Here is a 26,780-nt window from a genome sequence, read left to right as displayed (position 1 = left end):
CAAATATGGGCCCACAACCTTCCGGCCGGCCGCTAGGAATGGCAGAAACATATGGCATACGTTCATAGAACACTTGGCGTTACAAAGGAGCATAAGCAGGAGTTATCAACATCATGGGCCACAGCCATTATACCCCACAGTACGGTTTCATTTTATACAAACAACAAGAAAACAACACCCACAAGGCTACCCACAGTCGAAAGTAGCAGCACGTGCTCCCCAATGGGGAACCCCAACTATCAGAGGAGTCCAAGGAGGGGAAGGGAAACAGAGCGAGGACTGGGGGAACCCTGTGCCCGGGGATAGGGGAAGGAGTCAGCTAAGGGGACGGGGCTGGTGAGGCAGCAGGCAGCAACGGTGGCTCGCAAATACTCCCACGGTAGGCGTTCCAGGGGCCCCACACTTTCACCCATGTCCCAGGCTTACCCCTCGCCACATACACCACCTTTTCTCGAAACATGCACCAGTCCATGTGCTCTTTCCAGGCCGACACCGCCGGGGGGTTCTGGGATCCCCACAGTTGCGCAATATCACGCTTAGCAATCATATATCCCAGAGTCACCCACCACGTTTGCGGAGCCGAGTAGTCAGTTGGTTCCCACACATTCAACAGGCATCTCCTCGCTTCCGGCAGCAGCGCAACACGCGTAACCACTCGCAGGACCTCATGCACACCGCGCCAGAATCGCTCCACCTTCGGGCATTCCCATAAAATATGCAGGAAGGTCGCCACGGCACCACAACCACGCTTACACAATCCATCCTCAGTATAGCCCATACGCTGAAGCCTTGGCCCCGTCATGTAGACCCGGTGGAGTATCTTAAGCTGTACGAAGCGAAGGCGAGCCGGTATAGCCACCTCCTTCGGAGAGGCCACCGCGGAGATCCAGTCCTCATCGTCCAATTCCAGACCGTCGGCAACCCAAGCCTCGCGAAGGCCAATCAGCAAGCCCGATCGATCATTAATCAGTTTTTAATAAATAAGGGAGATCGTACTGTCTGGGACGTGGCCATCTAGCACTCTATCCTCCAGGGGGGAAGACTCCGGGATGGAGGCGACGTCTGGGAAGACGGAGCCCAGTGCATGACGGATCTGCAGGTATCGAAAGTATTCACTGCCCTGCAACTGAAACTCCGTCTGCAGCATCTCGAATGTTTTAAATCCTCCCCTCGACCAGAGATCCCCCACTTTACTGATGCCTATAATGTCCCATTTCTCGAAGCCCTTCGAGGTCCAGAGAGAGCCCAACTTCTCAGACGCATACAGCGGTGACGCCCGGTTCAAACGGTCCTTCCACCCCATAGCTGCATTAGCCGCATGCCATACTCTGACCATGACACGCGTAGGTCCCGTCAAGCGAGCGTCGGGCGCGCCAGAGTAGAGCGCTCGATTGTAGTCGCCACCGGGCAGTAGCATCTTGTCCATCTCAAATGTCGGGTTCAAGGCGGGCCCATAGAGGCCATGGTTAATTGCAGCTAGCTGGGAGGCCCAGTAATACCGTTTAATATCCGGGAGGGCAATCCCCCCGTCATACCATGGGAGCGTCAACTTCGCCAGGGCAATGCGTGGCCTCCTGTCCCAGAACAGGCGGCGCTGTAAACTCTCCACCTCACGGAAGTAGCGCGCCGGGACTGGGTCCATAGTGTTCTGGAGAGCGTATAAGAAACGTGGCAACGACATCATCTTAAACAACGCCGCCCGGCCGAGCGGCGAAAGCGGCAGGCGCCGCCAGCGCACGACGTCCTCCTTCAAGCGCTGGAGAGGGGGAAGCAAGTTCCGCTCGTAGCGGGCCTCTGGGTCCAGAGTAATGTAGACACCCAGGTATCGAAACCCCTGAGAGGCAATCTGAATCGGACAACCCCGCGGAAGGACAGGAGCCTCCCCAGAGAGCACATACACGCATGATTTAGCCCAGTTGATGACAAGGCCTGAGTTCCGGCCGAATGAACGTAAAACATCAACCAGGACTATGAGTGACTTACGTGGGGAGGCTAGGTACAAAAGGATGTCGTCAGCGTATAGGGACACACGGTCCTCATACTCGGGGGTCCAACGGAGACCACGGATGGAGGGGTGCCACCGCAGCCACTCCGCCAGGGGCTCCAAGGCCAGCGCAAACAGGAGCGGCGACAAGGGGCAGCCCTGTCGCGTGCCCCGGCCCAGCTCGAATGGGGCCGAAACTCTTCCATTCACCACCACCTGCGCCAACGGGCCCGAATACAACAATTTGACCCAACTGATGAAGCCCGGGCCGAATCCAAACTTCGCCAGCATCGCCCAAATGTATGGCCACTCAAGCGTGTCAAACGCCATAGTGGCGTCTAAGGACGCCAAAATGGCCGGCTCCCGCATGAATGGGACACGTGCGAGCACCCCGTGCAAGCGCCGCAGATTAAGGGCCGTGTTACGATGGGGGATAAAGCCGGACTGGTCTTGGTGGACCAGGTCGCCCACCACGCCGACCAGCCGATTGGCCAGCACCTTGGCGAGAATTTTGGGCTCCGCATTCAAGAGCGAGATAGGCCGATAGGATGTGACCCGGTCCCGAGGCCTCCCCTGCTTGTGGATCACCACGATAGTAGCCAGACGCTGGTCCAGCGGGAGGGAGCCCAGCGAGTGGGCCGCCAGGAATATCGCGCGGAGGTGGGGTGCCAGTACATCTGGTCGCAACTTATATAACTCGATAGGGATGCCATTCGGGCCCATGGCCTTGCCAGAGGCAACCGAACGTATGGCGAGGGCAATTTCGTCGGATGTAGGAGCGGCATCCAGCGACACCCTGTCCTCCTCCGAGAGGGAGGGCAGCGCGATATCCCTAAGCAGGGAATGGGAGTCCTCCTCCGAGCAAGGAGAGACCGGAGAATACACCTCGCGGAAATAATCCGCGAAACAGGAGACAATTTCTTCTGGCTCGGTGACACTCACACCATCCGTCCTCTCAATCAGCGGGACCACACGATTCACTCTCTCCTTTTTATCCAACCACGCTATCAGTTTGCCCGCCTTATCACCCACATCATACAGTCGCCCCTGTTGCTCCCTACTGAGGCCCCTGGCCGCCTCCGTAACGAGGGCCCTGTAGGCCGCCTGCTTAAGTTGTGGGACATGCAGTGCAGCATCCGTCACTCCGCCCTCCAAATCACCCTCCAATTCAGCAATTTCGGCCTCCACCCGGGTAACCTCCTCCCGCTCGCGCCTCCGGGCATGGGAAATAAGGGACAGGGCCTCTCCTCTGAGAACTGTCTTGAAGGCTTCCCACAAGGAGATAGCCGAAGGGACGGACCCCACATTCTCATCAAAGTATCGCTGCAAGGATTTAATCACAGCAGCGCGAATGGTGGGGTCGCGCAGGTACCAGGCATTGATGGGAACTACCCTGCCCTCACCCCTCGGAAGGACATCAAAATGGAACAGGAGCGGGGAATGATCTGAGATACCCCGCGCCAGATGGCGCACCTCCCCCACACTCCCAGCATAGGCCGCCGGGACAAGGACATGATCAAGCCGTGAGAGGCTACCATGGGCCCCCGAGTGGAAAGTGTACTGCTGCTGCGTGGGATGTTTTAAACGCCAGCAGTCCACCAATCCCAGTGTATCCAAGAGGCCAGATAGCCACGCCTGGGCCCGGGGGAGGTCCCTAGGGGGGTGACGATCCAGAGTCCCAGAAACCACCGCATTGAAGTCCCCCCCAACCACTAGGAGTCCCCCCGGAAGGCCCAGGAGGAGGCGCCCCAGGTCTGCAAAAGTGGTCGCCTGTAGCCCCGGTGGGACGTATACTGATACAAAGACCACTACTTTGCCTTCCATTCTCCCCACTAAAACAGCATAGCGTCCCCTATCATCATGGCGCACCTCATCAATTTCCAACGGGAGCGAGTTCTTCACCATAATGCCCACACCCCGTGAGCCCGACGTGAAGCCCGAGTGGGCCACCAAACGATAGCCACGCCGATTCATGGCACAAAAAGAGTTTCCAATAAGGTGTGTCTCCTGCAGGAAGACTACATCGGGTGAGATTCGTTTCAAATACTGCAGGACCACACCTCGTTTGATCCTATCCCCCAGTCCATTAACGTTCCAAGACAACAACGTCAAATCCCTACCCCCCATCACACACAGGAGCCATCAGTCGTCCCCCGGAGAGCACCTTAAAAACAATACAGAAAAGGGTTTGCCTTGTGGTAAAAACGAACAACACCCCACCCCAACTCCCCCACCCCAACAGAACTCCCCCCTCCCTGCACCCCTGCATGAGCCCAAACAGCCCCCCCAAAGTGCAGTGTGCCCGTCGCCCCATAGATGGTGAAACTAACTAGACCCCCAGAGGAGGAGGGAGAACCCCCAAGAGACCCCACACGACCTCCACAGGAAGAGACTTACTCGAACAGGCGAACAGTCAAAAGTGACATCAATTTTGTCCAGAGCGAGGCATAATATTAGTCCCTCAGTCCTGATCCGGCGGGCCCTCTCCCCCCACCGCTCCCCCCCCCCCACCCCCCCGATCCCGATCCCCAGGCAAGGTATCTAGCCAGTCCCCGGCTGCTTCGGGACGATCAAAAAAGTGCGTGCGGCCATCCAACTCCACCCGCAGCTTAGCCGGGAAAAGCATAGCGTACTTGAGATTTAGGTCCCGTAGACGACGTTTGACTCCGAGAAAGCTTAGTCTCTGCTTTTGGACCGCTGGGGTGAAGTCAGGATAAAAATTTATATCCATATTGTCGAGTCTAACCGGCCCCTGTAGTCTGGAGGATTGCAGGATAGCGTCTCTGTCCCGAAAGTTGAAAATCCGGGCGATGAGAGGCCTCGGGGGGGCTCCGGCCTTGGGCCTTCCCCCGGGAACCCTGTGGGCCCGCTCCACCGCGAAGAATTTACTCAGTCCCCGGGGCTGGAGGTGGGTGAGAATCACGTCCTCCACGAATAGATCCGCCGCCGCCTCCTCACGTCCCTCAGGCACCCCGAGAATACGGACATTGTTCCTCCGGGCCCGACCCTCAGAATCCTCCAGGCGACGATCCATCAGCGCGCTCGCCTGGCCAAGCCGGCGCACCTCCTTTTGGAGGGCTGCCACATCCGTCGTGAGACCCGATGTGGTGTGGGCCAAAGAATCGACCCGGTCATTAGTCTTGGATAGATCGGCCCTTACCAGGCCAACATCCACGAGGACCGAGTCAATTTTCTGCGCCAGTGTATCAAAACGCTGGTCCACCGAGGCCTTCATCTCAGCGATGGCGCCCATCACGTCCCGCAGGGTCAGATCCGCGGGCAGAGCAGGAGCATCAGTCGGGCCCTCAGGGGACCTACGCGGCACCTCGGGAGATCCCTTCTGGAGGGTATAGCGGTCCATGCTGTTAGACTGGTGGACTGCGCCACGTCTGGTCGATTTCACCTTTGCCCGATCTCCATCTTGCTTTGTGGACATGGTTCCAGTCCCACGGCCGTGCCAGGCACGTCGTAAAGGGCGGGCAAGCCGGTTCACGGGATCCGGGGGGGGGGTCACCACAGGGCCGCGGGGCAAGTCACAGCCGGCGGGCCAGCAGGGCACCCCAACGGGGCCACACCACCTCACAGTGCCCCGCGACCCAACCTCGCCGAGACAGCAAGGAGGGTGCAAAAGCGAAAGTGAAAGTGCGGGGTACGCGAGCCGCCGCGCCCAGCCCGCCGCTGTTGTTGACTTTGCCTCCGGATCACCCCACAACTCCAATCCGGGGTCCGGCGTGGAGAAGGCCGCAAATCTCAATCGGTGCTACCGCCGGAGTCCGAGGTCCAATTTGGAAGCGGAAAGCGGGTGCCACCTCAGCTCGGGCTCACCAACACAGTCCCCTCATCTAGGACAGGATATTGTCAGGATATATGTAGGAGGTCGCGGAGGTCCTCGGGAGCCTCGCACCTACGCGGCCATCTTGGTTGCGCGCTAGGCTCCTCCCATGATGGAGTTTTATTTCTTTTTGAAGCATCTCTATCCGATTGATTGAACTGTGTCTGCAGACAGCAGAACAAATCTTATAGGTACTGAATGTTGCATAAAGCACCCAAACATTACATGGTAAAATATCATTGACCCTACTAAATCTATTGCTTAGGCTTAAATGCTCTCAAAACAAATGGACTCCTGCCTCTGCCCACTAAAGCATTGTCTTCTGCTAGTTTCCGCTTTATGTCTATATCTGTGTTATGCCCACCACGCGAAAAATGGCACAAGGAGTTCAGTATTCAGTGTCCATGCAATACCATTGCAGGCCTTGGGGCAGTTGGAGAGAACTACATGGAATAATACCTGGCTGCAACTGACTGCCTCAGTGCCCCTAAAGGGATGCCTCTCTGTACGCTGATGCTGTAGTCCGTCTTCTGCATTGCCTGGGTCCCCATCTGACTCTTTAATACTTGGAAGGGGATTTCTAGATGGATTTTCCTCATGTTAAACTGCTGAAACGTCATAGATATCTTGATGAAGCGTTCTTGCCACATGCTACAGTGGAATAGACTGGGAGGGTGGCCGGTAGATGGGTTTTCATGTCAAAGGCTCCAGGGATAACGAGGGGGTGAAAAGAGATGTGCAGTGCAACATGGAGCTGGAGGGGGAAGTAGCGAGTGACAATGAAGTGTCGAGGAAAGGTGAAAAGGAATGGGCATAAGGGACATGTAAATTATTTAAATAATAAGGGCAGGGTGGAAAAAGGGGACTAATCTCTATTGTAGGTAGTATTTGACTATTGATGTTCATTCTCTTCTCAATGTAGTGGGAGGTGTAGCTGTAACCCCCGGCGCTGTTCCACCGAAGCAAGTAATTCCTCAACCACAGATCCAGACAGCACCAGCACAGCTCCCATCAGCTCCACCTCAGCAACTGAATCCAGCCCAGCAGCCCTATCCGGTACGTACAGCTGTATCCTACCTGCAGACAATCGTAGTTGTCTTCTGCCAGGGTCCTTCAAAGTTTTTGGTTCTGTGTGGCTTCTCTTCTCGATTAGCCCCTCAGCAAGTGGAAAGTTTTTGCTGGTACCAGTCCTGTTCTACTTTAATTAAATGTCTCGCTGAAGTGTGAGGGGAAAAGCCACCAGCACTCTTTCAGTTTTCGCTAGCCTTTAGTGTATTGCAAATTCTTCTCATTATTGGCAAAGCCATTAGCATAGAACCACAGAGTGTGGTCTTAAACGTGGAATAGAAGCGCAATTAGGAGAGTGTCGATGGAATAATGGGCACTGGCAATCCTTGAGTGGATCCTCCTGATGGCTCTTCTTGATCTCCCTTCTTCTGTCATCTTACCTTGCCCCTTGTGATTACATGTCTGATTGCACAGCCCCAGCAATGCTATGCATCTATACATAAGCGCTAAGTGCAGCAATATTTACGGGCTGTATGATTGTGTGGGCTACGCTAGGTGCAAAATAGCCTCTACCCCTTCAGCTTACAGGTATCTCGTATTCGTAATATGTTGTGCCCGTCTGCAGCATGCCAGCACAGGGCTGCCCCTGCTCCGCTGTCTGCTTTCCAGCCCGAGCGAGAAAGTATGGTGGTCCAGAGAGAAGGTCCTGGTCGTTGGAGAGCCAGCAATAGATACTTCAATAACTGTCATCTGCCGACGGTAGTCCCCTCAATGGACGAATGGTGACCCTTACACCGGCCACGGACTCTCGCCTTCTCTGCAGGGGAACGGGCAGCCGGACGGTCGCGTGGCAGTCTCCATAGTGAGGCGTGAGGTGGAGTCACAGGCAGAGCTGGTGCTTGACCGGATAGGGCCCTTGGTGGAACGAAATGTGGTGCCCTTGCCTGCCACTAGTGAATAAAACAAGACATCAAGGTAGTTTTTTTGTGACCGGCCTCAACACAAACATCTGCATAACTTCCCCCACCAACTCACTCTTTACACTCACAACTTAGTTCCGTAAACGCTTGTGCCAAGTTGTTTTGGGAGGGAGGGTGGTGGTCTGTGGCGGCAGTGCAGTAGAGCGTGAGAGCCATATTAGAGGGCAAGGAAAGGGACTCAATGAGTGTTAAAAAAAGCGCATATGCGGCATGTTTTGCAATGATTAAAAGGAAACATTGGTCCCAAGAGAGAAGGGTGCTTATGTTTGCATGACCTTAATGCAGATGGTTCTTTTCGACCTCTGAAGATTGGTGCCCTGGACCTGTGCCCAGATCGCCGATGCCAAAAGCCGGCACTGGTCACAATCGCGGAAAAACAATGAGCAGGGGAACCGTGTGGGAGCGAGCAGCATCAGCAGCTACGCCGACTGCATCTGCCTTACGCCCCCTTTCCCGTCAGACATGTATTGTGTCGACTTTTCATTGAACTGAAAAAAACATTCCCCCTTTATTCTCAAGGTTACCTGCTGCCCTATTTTCTCAGGCCCATCTGCTCAGCCTTCAGTCCCTTGCTGCTCCCTTATACCCCGGACCATGAAGTCTCTTTCTGTCCTATGAGCCCCACTCCTGTCAGTGCACAACTGGCTCCTGGTCTGAGCTGATACATAGTTTTCCCCCGTCCAGAGTATCCAGCTGCCTCTTATCCAAAGTCTTCCCGACGAATTACCTCCAGGGTTCTTTAATCCGATGCCTCTTTCCAGAGAACCCTGCAGTCCTCTAGCCTCCGATCTCCCTTTCTCTCTAACGCCCTAAGTGAACCCTCATTTCTAGGGGTGGGCGTAATTCGCAGAGTTTCACTACGCGTAATTCTGTGTTTTACATCGAAACTCAGTGGAGTGCTGTGGAGTTCCTCCCTGCCCTACAGAACAATGTCGCCACGTGTTCGATTGATAGCCTTCCCGCTTTAGTAGCACAAATCGTCACAGAGAGAAAAGGCATGGCAACCTCACAACAGTGGTGGTTAACGCAACATGATACATGCCACAAAAGCATAACACGTAAATGCTAATAGCTCGTTGAGGCATTGCTGGTGCTGTCAACAATGGGCTGTTGCTAGGAAGGCATAGCAGCGGGAGCCTGGCAATGCTCGTGCTCCTGTTTCGTTTGTAACAACTTTTTGAAATAATTGAGGGGGGGCTGTTCACCGGCATCTTTTCCAGTTACCTACTTCTGCTGCTTAATCCACATACATGGTGTTGGGTTTGGTTAGTGGTCATGTTGACTTCTAGCTAGCATGGGTTGCAGGTTCCGCTGACACCCATGCAATACATAACCACAGCTACGGGGCATGAGGTGGTGTCCTTCGGGAGACAGAAAGAAAGTACTTCGCATACACTCACCTGGAAGCCTCAGCTGCCATCGCTACTGCTAGGGAACTTCTGGACCTTCCCATCTGCAACCAGCGAGCACACCGGACTTGTCGGAGCAGTACCACCAGTCAGAGCAGCTCGGGGGCAGATGAGAGAATGGGAGGGTCAGCGGCTTCCGTACCACTGGAGCGGCCATCTTACTAAGGAACAGGACACCAAGATGGTGCCTAACGTGCACAGGAACATACAAACGCTTCCAGATAATCCAAAGGGGGTGGGGGGAGCAGTTTAACATTCAAACTAGCAGCCATTATACTAGAAATGGTTAGAAGTCTCAGCCAGAACTGGCCCTCAGGAAACACTTTTTTAATTTTATTTGATACTTTATACAACTCCTGCAGCAATTCTATTTAAAAAGCAAAGGAATCGGAGGGCACCGGTTTATTATCGCATGAAAACAGTCAGCTACTTTTTTTTTTTTTTTGGTGCCTGTTTATCTGATTGGCTGCCAGAGATGCTGGTAGAATCAATCTATCAGTTTATCTCCCCTCCTAAATCACGGTCGCTGCTGGCAGGAAGGGGTGGGTGCGCTCTGGTAAGATCGGCTACACTGCGCAGGAGGCGGAGTTTATTTGCCAAACTCCACGCTCCAAGCGGAGTGGCAAAACTTTGCAAGCTCCACCAGCGGAGTTCAGTGCTCACCCCATCTCATTTCATCTGACATCCCCTGCAGGCCACGTTTCTGTTTTTCTCTACAATCCTTGAACCATCAAATCTCGTCCAAGTTCCCCAGTGCTCTTCTTCGAGGCCCCTGTGCTTTTTTTCTGTAGGATCCTCGAAGTGCCCACTCATTTTTATTTGTCCATGCCTCCTGCACCTTCTGATTTTCCTAAAGTGCTCTTCCTTTCCTACTAATAACTCTCTACTGATTTGTCATAGGGACCGCAAGTCAACTCCTTGAATGCTGCAAAGGCTGCAGCATTGTCTGCTGTAGAGGCTGCTAAGAACCAAAAGAACAGCATGACCAGTTGCTGTAAGTACCATTGTGGTAAATGTCTGCCTGCCACAGAATATTGTAACAGTGTGATTGCCCACACTCTATACCATGGACAGCTGCAAGCATGGCTGCTGCATACCACCATCCAGACAAAATCACCACTGCTTCGGTTGCTCCAGAGTATCATGAACCTAACCTACATTCTTCCTTTCTATGATACATGCTACCATTACTCATTCGCCTCCTTTTTTATGTGTTCCCTCTATTTTTACCGCACTCTTCATTGATGTCTACTGAATTCGGATCTCCTCCTGATATGATGCTGTGCACTATTTCCTACCTCCACTTTTGCCCCTTTATCCTACCCTCTATCCTGCTGTTTTACCACACCTGCTGCATATATTCTCCTTTGGATTTCCTACATATGGAGAAATAACTCCTTAAGTCTCTAACCAGAAATTCAAGAGATGTCCTCTCAATAACAAGACACCAGCCCTGCTCACAGCACCTTTCCACTTCACCAGTACAGTGGTCATTAAAATCAAGGGACTTTCACCCACACTCAAATGAATATAAGCAAATACATTCTCATTAATAGAACCCATTGTTACATTTAGTGAGATGTGCATTTGGTAACCAACTGGGTGCACTTTTTCTGTAGTTTCTAGGACATATCTAGATTGTGTCTTCATTCTGCGTTCTGGAATTTATGAAGCATTGTGTGATAAAGTAGATACCAAAGCAAGACACTCCATTAGAATGTAAAAAAGGGTGCAGGCAGTTTAAAGGATACTCCAGAGCACCTGACTCCCATTTTTGGGCATCACTAAGTAATTAAGTTGGCTGCGATCAATTACCCGAAAGGCACCAGGGCATGCTATTATGGCTCATGATTCCTTTAGGGTAGGTCTGTTCAATCCCTTTTGCTACTGGTGTCCCCCTCCCCTCTTACGGGAAAGGTGGATCAGTGGTTCAGGTCAAACCAGTCATTCTAAAAACGTCTACGTTATGCGCATAAAGACAGCCTCACTCCTGTGGCCCACTCCCCACTAATTCAAGCCACAGCTGACTGTGATTAGCAGTAACCTGCCTCATCTTTAGGAACAGATGGAACATAGATGCAGTGATATCAAAATGCACTGGTGGTCTTCTTTTGCTCAGTGCAATGCCTGTGAAAACCCTATAACTAACTGCTTAATGTCCCAGAAAAGTACAGAGATTATCTAGACTTCCACGCCTTGTACTGCCCCATCTAAAATTAGTTTACTCCAGTACTGTAGAATTATTTCTGCTGTTGCTCATCTCCCTGCAATTTCCTTTGAGGTCTAATGGTTCTAATCTCTCATCCATTTACGTAAGCTAATATATACCGACCGAAGCCTCCCTGAAAACAAATGTTACCCATTAGCCTTGCGAACAGCCATGTATTTAATATTCCTTAGAATGTGAGATGATATTTCTGTAGCAGAGTGTGAGAGGCAGCTAGTTCCATAGACTTACTGCATGGAGCCTGAAGCCCTGCCTGCAGTCCAAGTCTTGTGGCCGGGGCAAATCCAGCGCAAGCAGTTGCTTGTCAAGTGGAGGATTTCCAGAGGTAGATAGTTTTGTAATTTACTCCAATAGATCTGTGAATATCCATTTGGAATTTGATGCCTGCCTCACCAATTTCTCCAATCCCCAATAATTTGTGCTACTGTTCCTTATGCACCCTCATTTTTGATTGATATTTTAAATATTGCATTATTACACATGGCTATCTCACTCTCTTTCCCCATCTTTGTCCTTATGATACTTTACCCTTGTCTTATTGTGCTCTTTTAACAGTCCCTAGCCTAAATCCGCTACAGAACCCTACAGGGGTTGTGCCACCTTTCAGCCATGCTCCTGTGCCACAGGGGATTACTCCAGGTGTTGTGCCTACCATGGCCCCCAAGCCACCAGCATCATCTGTGCCCATAATGATCACATCTTCGCAGCCCAGCCTGGTTTCCTCTGTCACCACTGGTCCTAGCCTAGTTCAACAGCCACAACTTCAGCAGACTCCCCCACCTGGACCTCAGGCTATGGTAAGTTCACACATTTGTATGTAGGTAAGAGCATTAAAACAGACCCTGCCTGTAAATGTATCCATACCCTCCTTGGTCTTATTTGAGTGCATGTTCCCTTTTCCCCATTGTGTTTCCTTCACATGCTCTGAGCTCTTTTACCGCACCAGATCACAAGGCCCAGAGGTTTGAATCCGCAAAGATCACAAGTAAATGGCAGCATGATGTTGTAGTGCAAACTTTGTGCTTCTGTGTATGTCTTCACAAAAAGCTGAAATGTAGAGGCACTTCATCGTATCATCACAAAGGTCCAAATGCTTAGGTGCTTTATTGTGACTCATTAAAGCTGACATCATAAAGCTGAATGTGTCTTAGGGTCCCATTCTCTCAACAAAAAGTGGGTGGCGGTGTCTTATGTTATCACACTGGTGGTCTGTGTGATATCCTACCGGTAAACACATCTGATTGTAACTTGTCACAGGGGGACTTATAGAGTGGTCAAAGTTCAAAATTGGATAGCATCCAGTTTGACATACCAAAACCTTGTAGGAATCCGATGGGTGCTGTGTATGAAATATTTTGATTTTGGTCTTGAGTTTAATAATTGTGATTAACGTATAGAAAGATGCCGTGTTGTACTGCAGAAACCCAAATTCTTCACCTGCAACTGGCATTATCTCTCACTATTTGGAGACTAGGAAAGCAGAGCACTATTAAAGAAAAGTGAGAAAAAATGTAAATGCATGGTGTATTTGGCAGTTTTAGTTCTTCAGTTAATAAACTAGGAAGAATTACTAACCCACTATCCAAACATCCCCTCAGCTCTGTCAAGTGTCTTGTGTCCTGTTGTGTAGCATTCAGGACTGTTCTGGAAAGCCTGTCGATCATCACAAAGCTTTATACTTTTTGCACATAAACTTAATAGTAAACACTTTAGTAGGGCCTAGACTAGTAGCAAAACAGATTATGGTGCAATGCAGGATGCAAATGATGTTTTCTTCTTCTGTCAGGTCCTAAGGAACATTCAAGCAATATTTGTATTAGAATTTGATGGGTCCCTGACACACATGATCATTATTCGCAACGGCTTGTAGGGTTCTGAGCCACTATTTTTCGTTGCTTGTGCTGCTGTTACACGTTTGCACTTGTCACCTGCTTGCATCTTTCATTGTCTTTGTTTTATTTTTCACTCACACTTATTCTGCTGCTTCTGTATCTCTGGACTGGCGCATACCCAGCCTCACATACCCGCGCCACCAGCCATAAATCCACAAGGAGTCGGGTGCGGCCTGGAGCCACCAGGTGCCCTGCATCAGGATCGATTCGCGGTAGGTGGGCTTCTTACTGACCCCCAAATTCCCACTCCAGGCAACTGCCTGTTGGCCCGTAATATCCTCTGAGGTCTTGGGCGAGGGTGTCCTCTGGAGGTAGAGCTTGTTAATCACCAGTGACGTCTGGGTTCTTTTCACTTTAGGACACTTCATTTCGTGTGGCTCCCATGAGGGCCCAGGATACCACTACTCATGAAGCAGCAGCAGAGGACAAGGGTGGTATGGGACCTTGGTAGGATTCCACATCAGACAGACAACCTTGCCCGCATGTGGCACTGTGGGACTTCTAATCTTTTGTATGGAGACAGTGAGCTGGCATGAGATGAACAAACTATGGGAGATAACTTGGGAGAAACTAATTGACAATGAGGGGAAGATAACTGGCCATGAATTTCTGGGGTTGGCAAAGTTGATCATTGGGAGCTTAGATGGAAACGCTGGCCTATGAGAAGGTGGGTAGGATAAATTAGCTATGAAGAAGCATGATAGAAAAAGGCAGTTATGAGTAGCAGTTTGGGGGAGGGATGATTGAGAATCAGGCAATCACAAGTTCGGTGGGAGTAATACAAGCATATAGTAGGAGTAATAGGATCTGACCATTAGCTTAGCTAAGAGAAGCTTCATGGCAGGGACTGGGGTAGCAGATGGCTGTGATCTTTACTCTTGAGTTTGAGTACTTATCAATTTACATTAGAAAGGACATCTGCTGCACTGAACATCTTTAAATATCTGTGTCATTTGTGCCCTGGTTTTTCATTCAATTTTCTTTCTCATTTCTGGCATTGCTCTCTTCCCCCCTGCAGCCTGGTGTAGTGCCCTCTGGCGGAGTAAACGTGCCCCAGCCAGCAACGTCCCAGATGAACTCTAACCAGATCCCGGTAGCACAGCAGTCTGTGACAAACAAATTGTTGGCCTGGAGTGGCGTTCTTGAATGGCAAGAGGTGAGTAATCATGTAGTTGGCTTATGATGGGAACCCCTCATATGATAAGATCTCCCAACTGTTGGACACACTTGTCTGCCAATCCATATTTTGTGCACTGCTTGAAGAAGTGGGGGTAGACAGCAGGCAAATGTTGTCACTGTGCTCAGTCGCAAAGAATCAGTGATTGTACTCACACTTTGATTTAGTCCCCCTGCAAGTCACCAGTAGCTGCAGTTAACAGTTCATCAGGAGCAGACAGCTCTTCTCATTTGACTGTCTTTTTATACTGCAGGGGTCTCATTTTGACCTGTTTAGATTTAGGTGGGTATTCATTCAGTGTTTATAAATACTCCCTGAAAAACTCAAGAAATGGTGTCTTTATATACAGCCGAGAGATTAGAACCTACATTGAGGAACCAGTAGGTGATTAAGGGAGGTTTGAGGCTGAAAGCTGTGATGCTGATAGAGGTGGTATTACCACTCTGTTGGGACAAGATAAGAAGGCAGAGGCCATGGGCACCCACAGCATGCGGCCAGCTCTGCCTGTGCTCCGATTGTTCTGTTCCTTGTGTTTTCACAGAAGCCCAAACCAGCATCCGTCGATACCAACGCCAAGCTCACTCGCTCTTTGCCATGCCAAGTGTACGTCAACCACGGAGAGAACCTGTAAGTGTGAAGTGCCTTTAGTGTCTTGCAAACGTGCAGAGTGTGAACTAAAGGATGCATGTTTTGTGCTTTGCAGTGTGTGTGCATTGAGTGGGACTGCAACTTTCTTTTACAACAAAGTTCACATTGTGCATTATACAAGCATCGATTTCCATTATGAGTGGCATTAGAGACTAGAAGCTGTGGTTTTCAAATAAACTTTTACTGTAAGGAAATGCTCTAGTTTCCTACTAACCTCACCAGACTTTGTTCCTTGAGGCACACACTATTTAGTGACTTTAAAATGGGTGACACAGGCCTTGTAACAATACCGTAGTAGGTGAGGAAAAGAAAGTCAAAACTACATTCTCAGTTCATAAAACCCTTCAATAATTGATAAGTACTGAAGAGACAGTTTGTAACAAGATAAAGCAGTGCACAAACATGAGCTCAGACTTCTCCAACAAGATGCTCATGAGCTACTAGTAGCTCTGCAGTAGCTCTCCTGTGTGCAGCCCTGCCTATTACATTTGAAGATACTGCCTCATTGAATTAATATATGTATACCAAAATTCAAATGTGTGTACTTGAGACGAAAATGTGTGTATTTCCAGACCTCATAAGATTGAGTGGCAAAAAATGATTGAATTTCCAAAATGTATTTAAAACTGATAGTTCAGTGCTAAATCATGTGGTTATGGGAAGACTCATTACTCACCTTATTACCTTGACACTAGGAGCACTGCAGCTAGGGCTGCTGTGCATTACCCGTAGAAAGGCATTCTAAATTGACGATGTGTTTTTTTACATTACTGCTTGCAAACCTCCTGATGCACTGAGGTGATCTCTGCTGGTAATCTTGCCACTGAGGTAAACTTGCCAGATGGGGTCACTATTACAATAGCTCACTATGATTTTCACTGACCAAAATTGGCACTCATTACAGAAAAAGTTAGTGGCCCCTGCTTTAGCTCAATAGCTGATGCAGCTACATTCTTCTGGGAGGGAACTCTTCATTCTCTGTTGACCCTTTAAAAAAGAATAGAAGCGCCATGGTTGAGACACTAGGAGGCAGGTCTAAAGTGTGGATTGTCTGTGATGGGGAGTTGAAACTGACGAAAGTAGGACTGCATAAGCTTTATAAGTAAGGCAGCCGATGAAGGGATGCATAAGACATAGGTAAAGAACACAGTCAAAACAATATGATAGCACTCTCTCTACGATGCAAATGCCATTCCTCTGTTTCTGAATAACACAGGATTCCGACAAGATCCCTCCTTGTGATATATTGGTTTGGTCACTACTGCTATATCGATATCCCGAAACCAGCGAAAGATCTGTTCCTATGCACCATCTCTAGGTCTACTCTGATGTCTAAATCTTGACTAATACTTAGTTAGCAGGCTGCACCGACATACACGGCAGCTAATTACCCCCTATCAATCCGGCTTTATTTTGCATAGACAGGTGAGCGGGGATAATATTATAATATCAAAAGTGAGTGCATTGTTGCACTCAATTACACGCCTTTTGCTGTTCTTAAAATTTACCAGGAATGCACAGAAACTATAGAAGGCGAGCAGATGTTTGCAGTGCTTTTGCTTTTTTGCATTTTTCTTTAACACAGAATGCGTCCTTGTGTCAAAAATTTACATAAGGACATTTCACGCTAAAATAGTGTGCGCTCAATTACACGCCTTTTGCTGTTCTTAAAATTTACCAGGAATGCACAGAAACTATAGAAGGCGAGCAGCTGTTGTTTGCAGTGCTTTTGCTTTTTTGCATTTTTCTTTAACACAGAATGTGTGTCAAAATTTTACATAAGGACATTTCACGCTAAAATATTGTGCAAAATGTTCGATTTGCATTTCATGTAATTACACGTAATATTGCCGACATTTTACGTAATTATGGAAAAGCAAATTAAGCACGTTTCATGCATCCCTAGCCTTAAACTCAAAACAGTGTTGTAGTTGCATGACCACTTCATTTGAAACAACGCAAACTTCAACCATTGAGGTGGAAGTTTCCATAGAGGTCACGGTAGTCCAGATTTCTACCAGTATGTCGTGTGTAGGAGTCTCTGAAAAGAGTTTTTGAGTAGTAACAATGGCTGATTGAAACAAAGGATGCTTAAAAGATAAAATAAAAAAAGAGACCCCTTTCGCCTGCCTAAAAATATTTGAAAGTTTACGTTTACTCATAATATTCTAAAAATAGTGAATTCTTTGGAGTAATCGGGAACTAGCCACTTGCAGCATAATGAGATGAGGAATTTGGCCTGACAACCTGTATTGTGATGCGACAATGTATATGGACATTTCTACAAAGCCTGGCAGGGAAGGGAGCTTAGCCTGATATGCTGCATTTGTTTTGTGGTGCTTGGCAGCTTTGTCATGGCTTGGAGTTGCTCTCATTAACCTGTGCTGGGGCAGGCATCTTCTGGTGGCATGCATGTTTACATTGTTGATCTATCACATGGATGCTTTAGGACCTTGGCAGATAAGATGCCACAGTACATAACCAATATCTTGTGGACTTGAATAGGATTTTTGAGGACGTGCCTTTGCTTGGCATTGCAGGTGTGCATTCTCGGTGTTATGCACTTGAGTTGTTGCATGGGTACTTTACTAATGTGCTGCCATGCACATGTATTGCTCTTTCCACTTTATTTAAACGTTACTAATCAGGGCTTTGTGTGCAGGAAAACGGACCAGTGGCCCCAGAAGCTCATCATGCAACTCATCCCCCAGCAATTACTGGTAAGTACCACGTGGGCTTCCTAGCTCTTTTTTTTCTCCAATAGACCTATCTAGATGTGCGCAATGAGGCGGGCAGAAAGTCTGAAAGTGGTGCTGACGTTGTACCAAATGTTTCAAGACTGAACTCTGAAGAGAAACATTTATTTTGAGACCTATAGCGGAAACGTTGAAGAGCAGAGAGGGTGGGTTATGAATGGGGCAGATAATGGTGTAGGAGATGCACACACGTAACCGTTCTGCGGCCTGGAGAGGAAGTGTAGAGAGTTGGTATAATAAATTGAGCATGGCCCTAAATATGAGGCTTTTTGTTGGAGTTTTGTGGCAGTCAGTGGTTATTCTGTGTAGGAAAGTGCCTGCTTTTGTATAAACACGCACCTCCCCCCCCCCCCCCCCCCACCGATTTTGGACTGATGCTGCTTTGTTTAACTATGTAGTGGACTTGGCCCTGCTGCCCAGGACCCAGCGCATGTGCTCTGACCCCTCAAAGTATCTACACCATTGGCGAATACCTGATTGTCTCTTAACTTCCCCATAACTCCCTGTTATATGGTACAAGAGGTTCCCAGGGCCAGTAAGTTAAGTCACTTGTGATCTGCAGCACGTACTTGTGCCACCACTACCGGGACAAAGATAAAAACGTGACACTTGGCCCGTCACTGCGTTCTAGTCTTGCAGCTCGCAAACTGCCAACTCCACATGGCTAAATATCTCCTTTGCCAGGTCCAACCCTTCTTTTTTATTATCTATATGTCACCCTTAAAGAAGGCCCAATAAGCCCATACACCAGGGTGTTGATATTAAAAGATGCTAGTCTAATTTATACCTTGCATGCCCTGACAGTAAAAACTTGCAATTGTCGTTTTTACAGTAGTAAGGCTAGTATCTCAATTGGCTAACATGGAGTTTCACTAGCCCACACACTAACTGCTAACTTTCATATGGAACCACCGAATATGGTACTTCAAGGTAACAAATTAATTGTTTCATTAACTCTGACTCCTTGCTGAAGTCGGTTTAAAGTAACTTTTAAGCCAAAGGTGAATTTACCACTTTGTTGCCCAAACCTGTGGTAGGCCTTCCTGACTTTCCGCAGCTGTTCCCCGAGACAATAGGCTGCCCCCTCCTAGGAAGTGTGAAATCCATACTGGAAATGGGAACAAAGTGGACTTTTGGGGAAGGAGATGTGACTTCCTCCACCTGGATGACTACCTGGTGGTGGCCACAGATGGCACAGCTTCAAAGAGGCTGTCACCTCAGTGAAGCAAATGGCGATCACACCAGGCTATCATCTTTTCCAGAGGTCGGAAACCTGTTGGAGAACCTCTTTTCCAGGAGGAGTGTCTCATTACACTGGGTATACCCTAGTTAAGAAGACCTGAGCCATCTTGAATTCAGGCAGAGAAGCGTACTCTGGGACTGTTTTTGGCCATCTCTCAAGGAAGTGATGTAAAGTGGGAAGGGTTCCCCTGTGGGAACTGTTGCCCCATTGGCTAGTGAGTCCTTAACTCTCACAAACACGAAGTCAGCATAAAACTGGCATCCTTGTCACACAGTGCTCAGATCGCTACTGGACTGGAAAGAAAACAGAAAAAGGACTGGCTTACTTCTTCCGGGACCCAGCAAAGAGAGGCTGTACCCAAGGGGACTCGCAAAGAGGACTGTGCCCAGTCGTGAAAAAGAGCTCCACTTGACAAGACAGAAGTGACTTCAAGGGCTAAGTTGCTTGCCTCCTGTTAAGCATCAGGATTACAAAAGATAAAGAAGCCTGCTCCCTCTAGAGCCCAGCTGCCTGCTGCTGCTAGGCCTAGGACTATCCTGAACATTCATGGATCCAAGAGTGACCCCAGGAAGGCTCACAACATCTCTTGAGCATCCTGTATCCCCAGCATCAGAACCACTTCTTTGCTGGACCGCAGTGAAGAATAAAAATATAGTAAGGACCCTGAGGCCGCTGGACCCGACATGTAACTCTCTCCCTGGATTCATGTGGTGCCTGCGACTGGCACTCAACCCGTTGTGGTCCATCCAAGAGTTTTAGTAGCTGTTCCAGCCCAGTGGATCAGAACCAATAAGCTACATTCAACAATTTATTGCATTTTAAGGATTGGACTACAGTGATTTTTCTTAACTTTGAAAAACCATATCTTTGGTTTCACTCGATTGATTTTTGATGTCTATATGAAGATAAAAATGTACCCTATTTTTATAAATTGTTGTCAGATTTGTATTGTTATGTTTCTTACTTATTGACTGTTTTGGTATGTCCAAATGCTTTACAGTTGTTTACAGTTGTTCCTTTGATTAAGTCTAACTGCTCTGTGCCAGCTAAGGATTTTTATTAAAGAACCTAACTGGACCTGATGGTGATTGTGACATTATTATATGGTGAGGTCTCACTACCACACAACATAATAATCCACGTTCCTACTGTCTGCATTATCCTGCATATTAGTTTTTGTTAGAATTACTTTTTCTCCTGACCCTAAATTAAATTGACTAACTTTCTCAAGCCCTTTTCAAACCCCTAAGGTAACTCCTATTTTGCAGAACGGACCTGTCTGTCTGTAGATGCAATTAGATTTCCTATTTCCTTGCAACGTACATCATATTGATTGCTTCTGGGTATGCTTCAACAGAATGAGTCAACCAGAATGTTGAAATAGTGGTCTGGTCCGTGAGCTTTAAACATTGTAGTTAGAAGTCAGCTTGATGTGGAATTTTATAGGCTCTGTTAACACTGACACTCCTGAAAACTCTTCCTCTTTCTTACAGACCACACTGGGCCCACTCTTTCGAAATTCTCGAATGGTCCAGTTCCATTTTACAAATAAAGACTTGGAGTCTCTGAAGGGCCTCTACAGAATCATGGGCAATGGATTTGTAAGACTGCTTCTGACTTTGTTCCTTCTTGCTATTTCTGATTTAATATCTAGGTGTATAGCTTCACATGTCGTTTTACCCCATTGTTTGGGCTGTTGTAGGTCTTCTCAGTTGTCTATGTTCATACCTTTTAGTTTTCTAGTGCTTGTCTTCTTGACTGTTTGTAACCTTTGCACTCGGTTTTGGCTATCGTCTCTTCATGTGCCTGTGTTTTGCTGTTTTCTCTTCCTGATCTTTTATATGTTCATTGTGGTTTGCTTTTTCTTCCCTCCATACCCTATAACATGTGACTTGGGTTTGCTGATCTTATGCCATGCTCCTTGGGTTTAGGCTTTTTATCTATGTAACCTGTTCCTTGGGATCCATGTGTCTGCCTTTTTGCCTGCCTTTATTTAGCTCGGTCTTAAATTTACACCTATCAACCCATAATGTCACTCTAACTCATGGAGTTTTTACCTACTCACTTTTTTGGAATATGTATCTTAGATGTTTGAATGATGGATGTTCATCTCCTAGTTTCTGTTATATGCCTCTTGTTTTTTGCCTCTCCCTATTCAACTTGAACCTTGATTTCTAGGCAGGCTGTGTACACTTCCCACATACTGCACCCTGTGAAGTGAGAGTCCTAATGTTGCTGTACTCCTCAAAGAAGAAAATTTTCATGGGGCTCATCCCCTACGATCAGAGTGGTTTTGTCAACGGCATTCGACAGGTGATCACCAATCATAAGCAGGTTCAGCAGCAGAAGATTGACCAGCACCGCAGTGTAAGAGAAAACCTATCTCACTCTCTCTTGTCCCTGTTAAAGTTTTCCCTTGCTCTTCACCCTGTATGGTTCTGTTTTTGTCTAGCCGTGTAACTCTCTCATCCCTCTTCCTTTCTGAATCTCCCACCCCACTATCTGGCTAGATCTCGCGTCTTCTCCTCATCCCTCTGTGGAACCTCTCAATTTCTCCCCATTTTCCTTTCTCTATCCTGTCTGTTTCCCCTCCATTTGGTTGATGTCTGGGCCCTTCTCCGCCCTCCCTATCCTTTAACCTGGACTTTGCCGCTCACTGCCCACCATCCTATTTGTCTCTGTCTGTGCCCCTTGATCCTCCTCTCCATTCTTTCTCTCCCATAGATCCCTCCCTACTATTCCTTGTCTGGGCTACTTGAAATAGTTTTCTTGGCACCCCTACCCATTCCACACTCTGTATAAAATCTCCCTGCCTTCTCTTTTTCACTCCTCAATCTCTGAGCTGCCTCTCAACACTCAAGTTAACCTTTTCTCTCTGATGCTACTTTCATTTTTAACCATAGTTTATAATGTGTGAAGGATTCTTGACTTTTTCTCTATGTATGGTCAAAACGTGAGCTCCATCCGCACATATCTGTAAAGTGTGGCTTCATTCTGCATCCCTTATTTATCCTTTTTGTTTGTTTTATTATAAATATATAATTCTGTTTATTGAATTTTGTAATTTCTTGTAATACTGTTTTATTTTGTTACTGTTTTGTAACATTCCACACAATAGAGAATTACCCGTACATTAGGTTGGCATTTTACCATAGCACCATCTCAGATTGAATCTGCAAACTTATGAGCGCTACAATTTTCTCACAAAGCTAATATTTTGACATTCACGATTCCGGCAGTACAGTGAAAGTGCTCCCACCATGGGCCCTAAATCCTTGTATGTTTTGGAGGACAGACACTTGCTTTGTAAATTGATTCTCTTGCAAGCGCACAAAAATCTATTCCTCTAAGCCATTCAGTCAGTGACGGAACTCCAGCTGGCCTCCAATGGCGGATATTGTCTCTGTTTACCAAAGTAAAACATTCAGACACCAATAGTCTGGCAACCATGTTCCCATCCCTTCTTAACTACTTTTATGATCTTATCCAAGGGCCCCTCCAGCAGGTATCCTTCACCTTTTCTTCTTTCTTGCCCTCAATCCCACTGATACCTTCACTACTCAGTTGTATGTAGATAGTTCTAGTTGTGTTCCCTCCTAATATCATTCTAATTTCATTGCCCCCATAGTCGTAGCTGTGACCTCTTCATGTTAATAAGTCCACCAGTATCTTACCACCCATCACATTGCTCATCTGTCCATCAATTAGTATTATATGAATATTTTGAATACTAATTTATCTACAGATGAGCATTATGATGGATGGTAAGAGATTGGTTGGAGAAAAAGGATTCCACATAAAAAACTTGTCCTTCTGCAATTTCAGCAAATGGGAAACGCCCAGGCTATGACTGCTGGCTCTGTAGCACCGGGTGCCCAAGCTTTTCTTCAGAAGCAACCTGGAACGTTGCCAATGACACAGGGAGTCCAGCAACAGGTGTGAAATGCATGCCTTGATTGTTTTTTGCGCAGTTTTGAATGTTATTTTAGTTGGCTCGATTGCTGTTATATTTGTTTGTCAAGCAAATGTTGTAGGCAAATGTCATTTAATTTCACTATCTCCTCTGTGGCGGTTTGCTTTCATTGTTCCTTTCCCAAATGTCTTGGGTCATCTCCCTCCCTCCCTCCGAAAGCTCTTCTGTTTATTAGATACTCTTGGCCTTATCTCCCAAGGTATCCTTTTTGTCAATGGTTTTCTTAAGTCTCTTCCGACAATCTGCAGTGAAACTGTTCCTTATGAGGCCTTTTCTTGGGCTTGAGGGTCAGTCATTGCTTATTGAGAACTGTTGTTTAACACTTGTGCTCCAGGACCATCAATACAATATTCTTTTTAAAGTTTGTACTTTTAAGTTTCGATTGCATTCTTGTTTTTCAATCTTATTTTGTTTTCTATTCCTCAACAACAACGATCCAACCCCAGTGGTGATGTATTTTGAGTGCAGAATAACTTGATGTCCCCTTTCAATAGTTATCAGGGATATAGTAACTAGTGTCCAACTGAAAGCCCAGCTAGTCTCTGCATTGTCAGTGGGAGCAAATGTAGAAGTGGGTCAGCACCTACTGTGATATGCCAAACTTTAGAGTCTTGTATTCTAAAAATGACTAGTCGTTGTCGGATCTTTCTAGTAGCCGGGGCACCCTTGGGATAGTTGGAGAGAGTGGCAGGCTTCCCCACTGGAATCATTGGTTCCCATTCTAATCTTAGAACTAAATAAAATTTTAGGGTGAAGACCCAAACAGTGCTTATATTATAAGGTTATGGTTAGAGTATTTGTAGAATACAACATATACCGGAGGTTTTTTGGTTTTAAACTGTAAAAATGTGGTAAGTGTATAGTTTGAATTTTACTGGTTGCACAAATAAGTTGTAAGACACTTCCTTAAAAGGGGACAGAGATGATTGACTTTAGAGGGTAAGAGGACAATTAATGGACAAAAAGAGCTCTCCAGCAATTAGTGGCTTCAAAAAGGATCTGTACCCAAATGTTTTGCGAAGTTATGCAAGCTATAGCACAGATTTTCGGGCTAACCATAAAGGCCTTGGGGGTCCGTATAAATAGTTTTCTGTGTCAGCTCTAGAGTGTTGGAAAAAAGTCTCTCGCGGATGTTTTGTCATTGTTTTAAAAATGACCTTGGTATGTATGGACTGTTATGGACTGGTAACCAGTGAAATTTCCTCAGTGTAATAGTGATGAACTCAGAGTTTCCTGGACCACTGAAAAGGCCTGCAGGTGCATTTTGCTTTAACTGGCTAGGGGAATAAGTTTATTGGGGCAGCTAGAAAGGTAACATTTGCTTACCTAAATTGAATGATGGCACTGACCCCTTGTATTGTAAGATTTTATGCTAGTAAAGGCAGGAAACTATGCAGAAATTTTAAATTGAAAGAAGTAAGACTTGTTCATATATGCATACTGAGTCGCAAATCCAAGTTAGAGTAAATAAGAATGCTTAAATTATAAATGGTAGCAGAAGGAGGAAGACCCCTCATCCATCTATATTTGTTTTGGTGGATGTCCGCAACAGTTCTACTTTATTAGGCTTAAGCTTCAGATCATTTGTTAACATTCGCCATTTATTAACTGAAATTTATCCACCAAAGCAGAGTCTATTTGTCATTCAGACTCATGAGAGATTGAAGACCAAAATTTAATTGGGTGTCATTTGCATAAATGAAGAATTTTGTTTCCATTTTCTGAAGGTGTGCTAAAGTAGGCATGTATATGTTAAAGAGTAGGGGCAGCTAGAATCGATCCTGGCAGGACATCATATGCTCTTCCCCTCAGCTAAGAGGAAAAAGACGGAAAAGCAATACTTTTTGGCAGTCATTCAAAAATGTTTGATAATAAGAATGTGGGTCCAGGAGGACAAGAGTCCCCGAACAACTGGAATCCATCAGTCTTCGCAAGTCATCTGTAACTGAGACCACCACAAATTCTGTTCTTCTGCCTGCTTAAATCCTGCTTGATGGGAGTCTAGTAGGTTATTTTCTACATAATATTGCAGCAAGACCAGATTTGTTAGTAACTTTGATAAATATAAGAACACTGATAAAGGATGAAAGCAATTTTTTGTTGTTGTTAACAATTTGACTTCCCTTTCTTTCCTTAATTAAGGTACTGATCCACTTTCAAGGGAGCAGTTCAAAGTAACAATTCTTTGATCAGAACTAGTATTAGCTTTTGTATGCATGTGGCTAGGCAGACATCAGGTTATCCACTAGGATAACTTTCTTGTACCACCTCGGTAAGAACAGTCTCCTTAGGTCAAGAGAGGTAAGAGAGATACTAGGAATTTCCATTGGTGGAAGAGAGCTGACCTAAGCGGGTTGGATAAACTTCTCCTATTGAGTGGCATTTAAAATTAAACATATTTTCTTCGAGAAAAGTACTGCAAGCTTTCCACAAGGTTGAGTAAAATGTTGTCTTTGTTTGGCTGATTTCGGGTACCTGCAATTCCTTGACAGTTATAAAAAGCTTCTTTTACATATTTGTTAATCATTATGATGAATATGATTGCTCTGCCTACTTGATATTTTGCTAATATTGTTTTGCTTTAACAGAGTATTTAAATTTTAAATCATAGGATTCAATTTTAATTCTTTATCATAGCCCTATCAGGGGCCTGTGAGCGAGGGAGATCATGGCCAAGAGTAGAGTGCCACCCCAATCTCATCGGCTGTGATTGGCCGTTCCAGATCGTGGGTCTGTGAGCGAGGGATGGTCAGGAGAGGGATCTCACCCTTCAGTGGGTGCCCCACCTCCCGGGAAGCAGAGGCCCAGGGGCATACAAGTTCCGGTAAAAGGCAGCAAACACCCGCAGAATGTCATGGTGCAGACTTTCTTTGCCCTCCGTGTTCCTAATGTGGGAGACCACTCTGGAGGCATCCTCACTGGTGGCCAGCCACTAAAGGAGTTTCTCAGACTTGATACCATGCTTGTTGACCTGCCGGGTTGTGGCCATCCAACATTTCCTGGCCTCCTCCAGGGACACCTAGTACAACTCCGTGCGGGCAAGCGTCCGACTGTGAGCGAGCACATCCGAAATCTTGGTGTGCGCCCGACGTTCTAAAGCAAGGACTCTGTGCTCAAGTGTCGCAATGTATGCAAGCTTCTCTTTCTCCTAACCACGGATATAGCCATTTGCCAGACCCCGTATCGTAGGTTTACTGGCGGCCCAGAGGGTGCCGACGGAGGACATGGACCCATGGTTGATCTGAATGTACGCCTCTAACTCAGCCTCTAATTAGTCTGCACAATCCATATCGGACAAGTGCCACACATTAAGGCGCCAAATGGGCTTCCCGGCAGGCTCAGAGGCTCCCATATGGAGAAGGAGTGGCGAGTGGTAGAAAATTCCCCGCAGAAAGATATCAATCCGGGACATTTGTAAGAGATCTGTGGCGGGGAGGATCAGCAACTCAAACTGTAACAATGATTTATGGGCTGCTGAGGTGCTCCCTCCTCTTGTCACAGAGCCCGAGGGAGTGGATCCACGCCCAGAGATCGCAGGACCAAGATTGACTCCCAACCCCCGGAGGGGATGGTGAAATCCAGCTTTGAATCGGGAACTGCATTGAAATCCCCCTCCCAACAACAGTGGTGCCTGGTTGGAAGCCCAACAGT

At 47.2% G+C, this 26,780-nt stretch overlaps 1 protein-coding gene across 5 annotated transcripts in view; it reads left to right on the top strand.

Moving 5' to 3' along the window:
- Positions 1–26,780, top strand: part of MED25 (mediator complex subunit 25) — a 277,582-nt gene that overhangs the window by 215,382 nt on the left and 35,420 nt on the right. For 2 of the 5 annotated variants that reach the window (XM_085616234.1, XM_085616235.1), the window contains 10 exons: positions 6,739–6,872; positions 10,114–10,207; positions 11,996–12,237; positions 13,455–13,544; positions 14,351–14,488; positions 15,051–15,136; positions 17,820–17,877; positions 20,650–20,757; positions 21,335–21,523; positions 22,982–23,092. In XM_085616234.1, the coding sequence (XP_085472360.1) occupies positions 6,739–6,872; positions 10,114–10,207; positions 11,996–12,237; positions 13,455–13,544; positions 14,351–14,488; positions 15,051–15,136; positions 17,820–17,877; positions 20,650–20,757; positions 21,335–21,523; positions 22,982–23,092 (1,250 nt within the window). The remainder of the gene's footprint in view (positions 1–6,738; positions 6,873–10,113; positions 10,208–11,995; positions 12,238–13,454; positions 13,545–14,350; positions 14,489–15,050; positions 15,137–17,819; positions 17,878–20,649; positions 20,758–21,334; positions 21,524–22,981; positions 23,093–26,780) is intronic. The other 3 variants (XM_085616236.1, XM_085616238.1, XM_085616237.1) reach the window with 3 other exon arrangements.

This window comes from Triturus cristatus, chromosome 7 (assembly GCF_964204655.1).
Source record: "Triturus cristatus chromosome 7, aTriCri1.1, whole genome shotgun sequence".
Classification (NCBI taxonomy): domain Eukaryota; kingdom Metazoa; phylum Chordata; class Amphibia; order Caudata; family Salamandridae; genus Triturus; species Triturus cristatus.
Note: the sequence above shows the minus strand (reverse complement) of the source record. Positions and strands in the feature narration are given on the sequence as shown.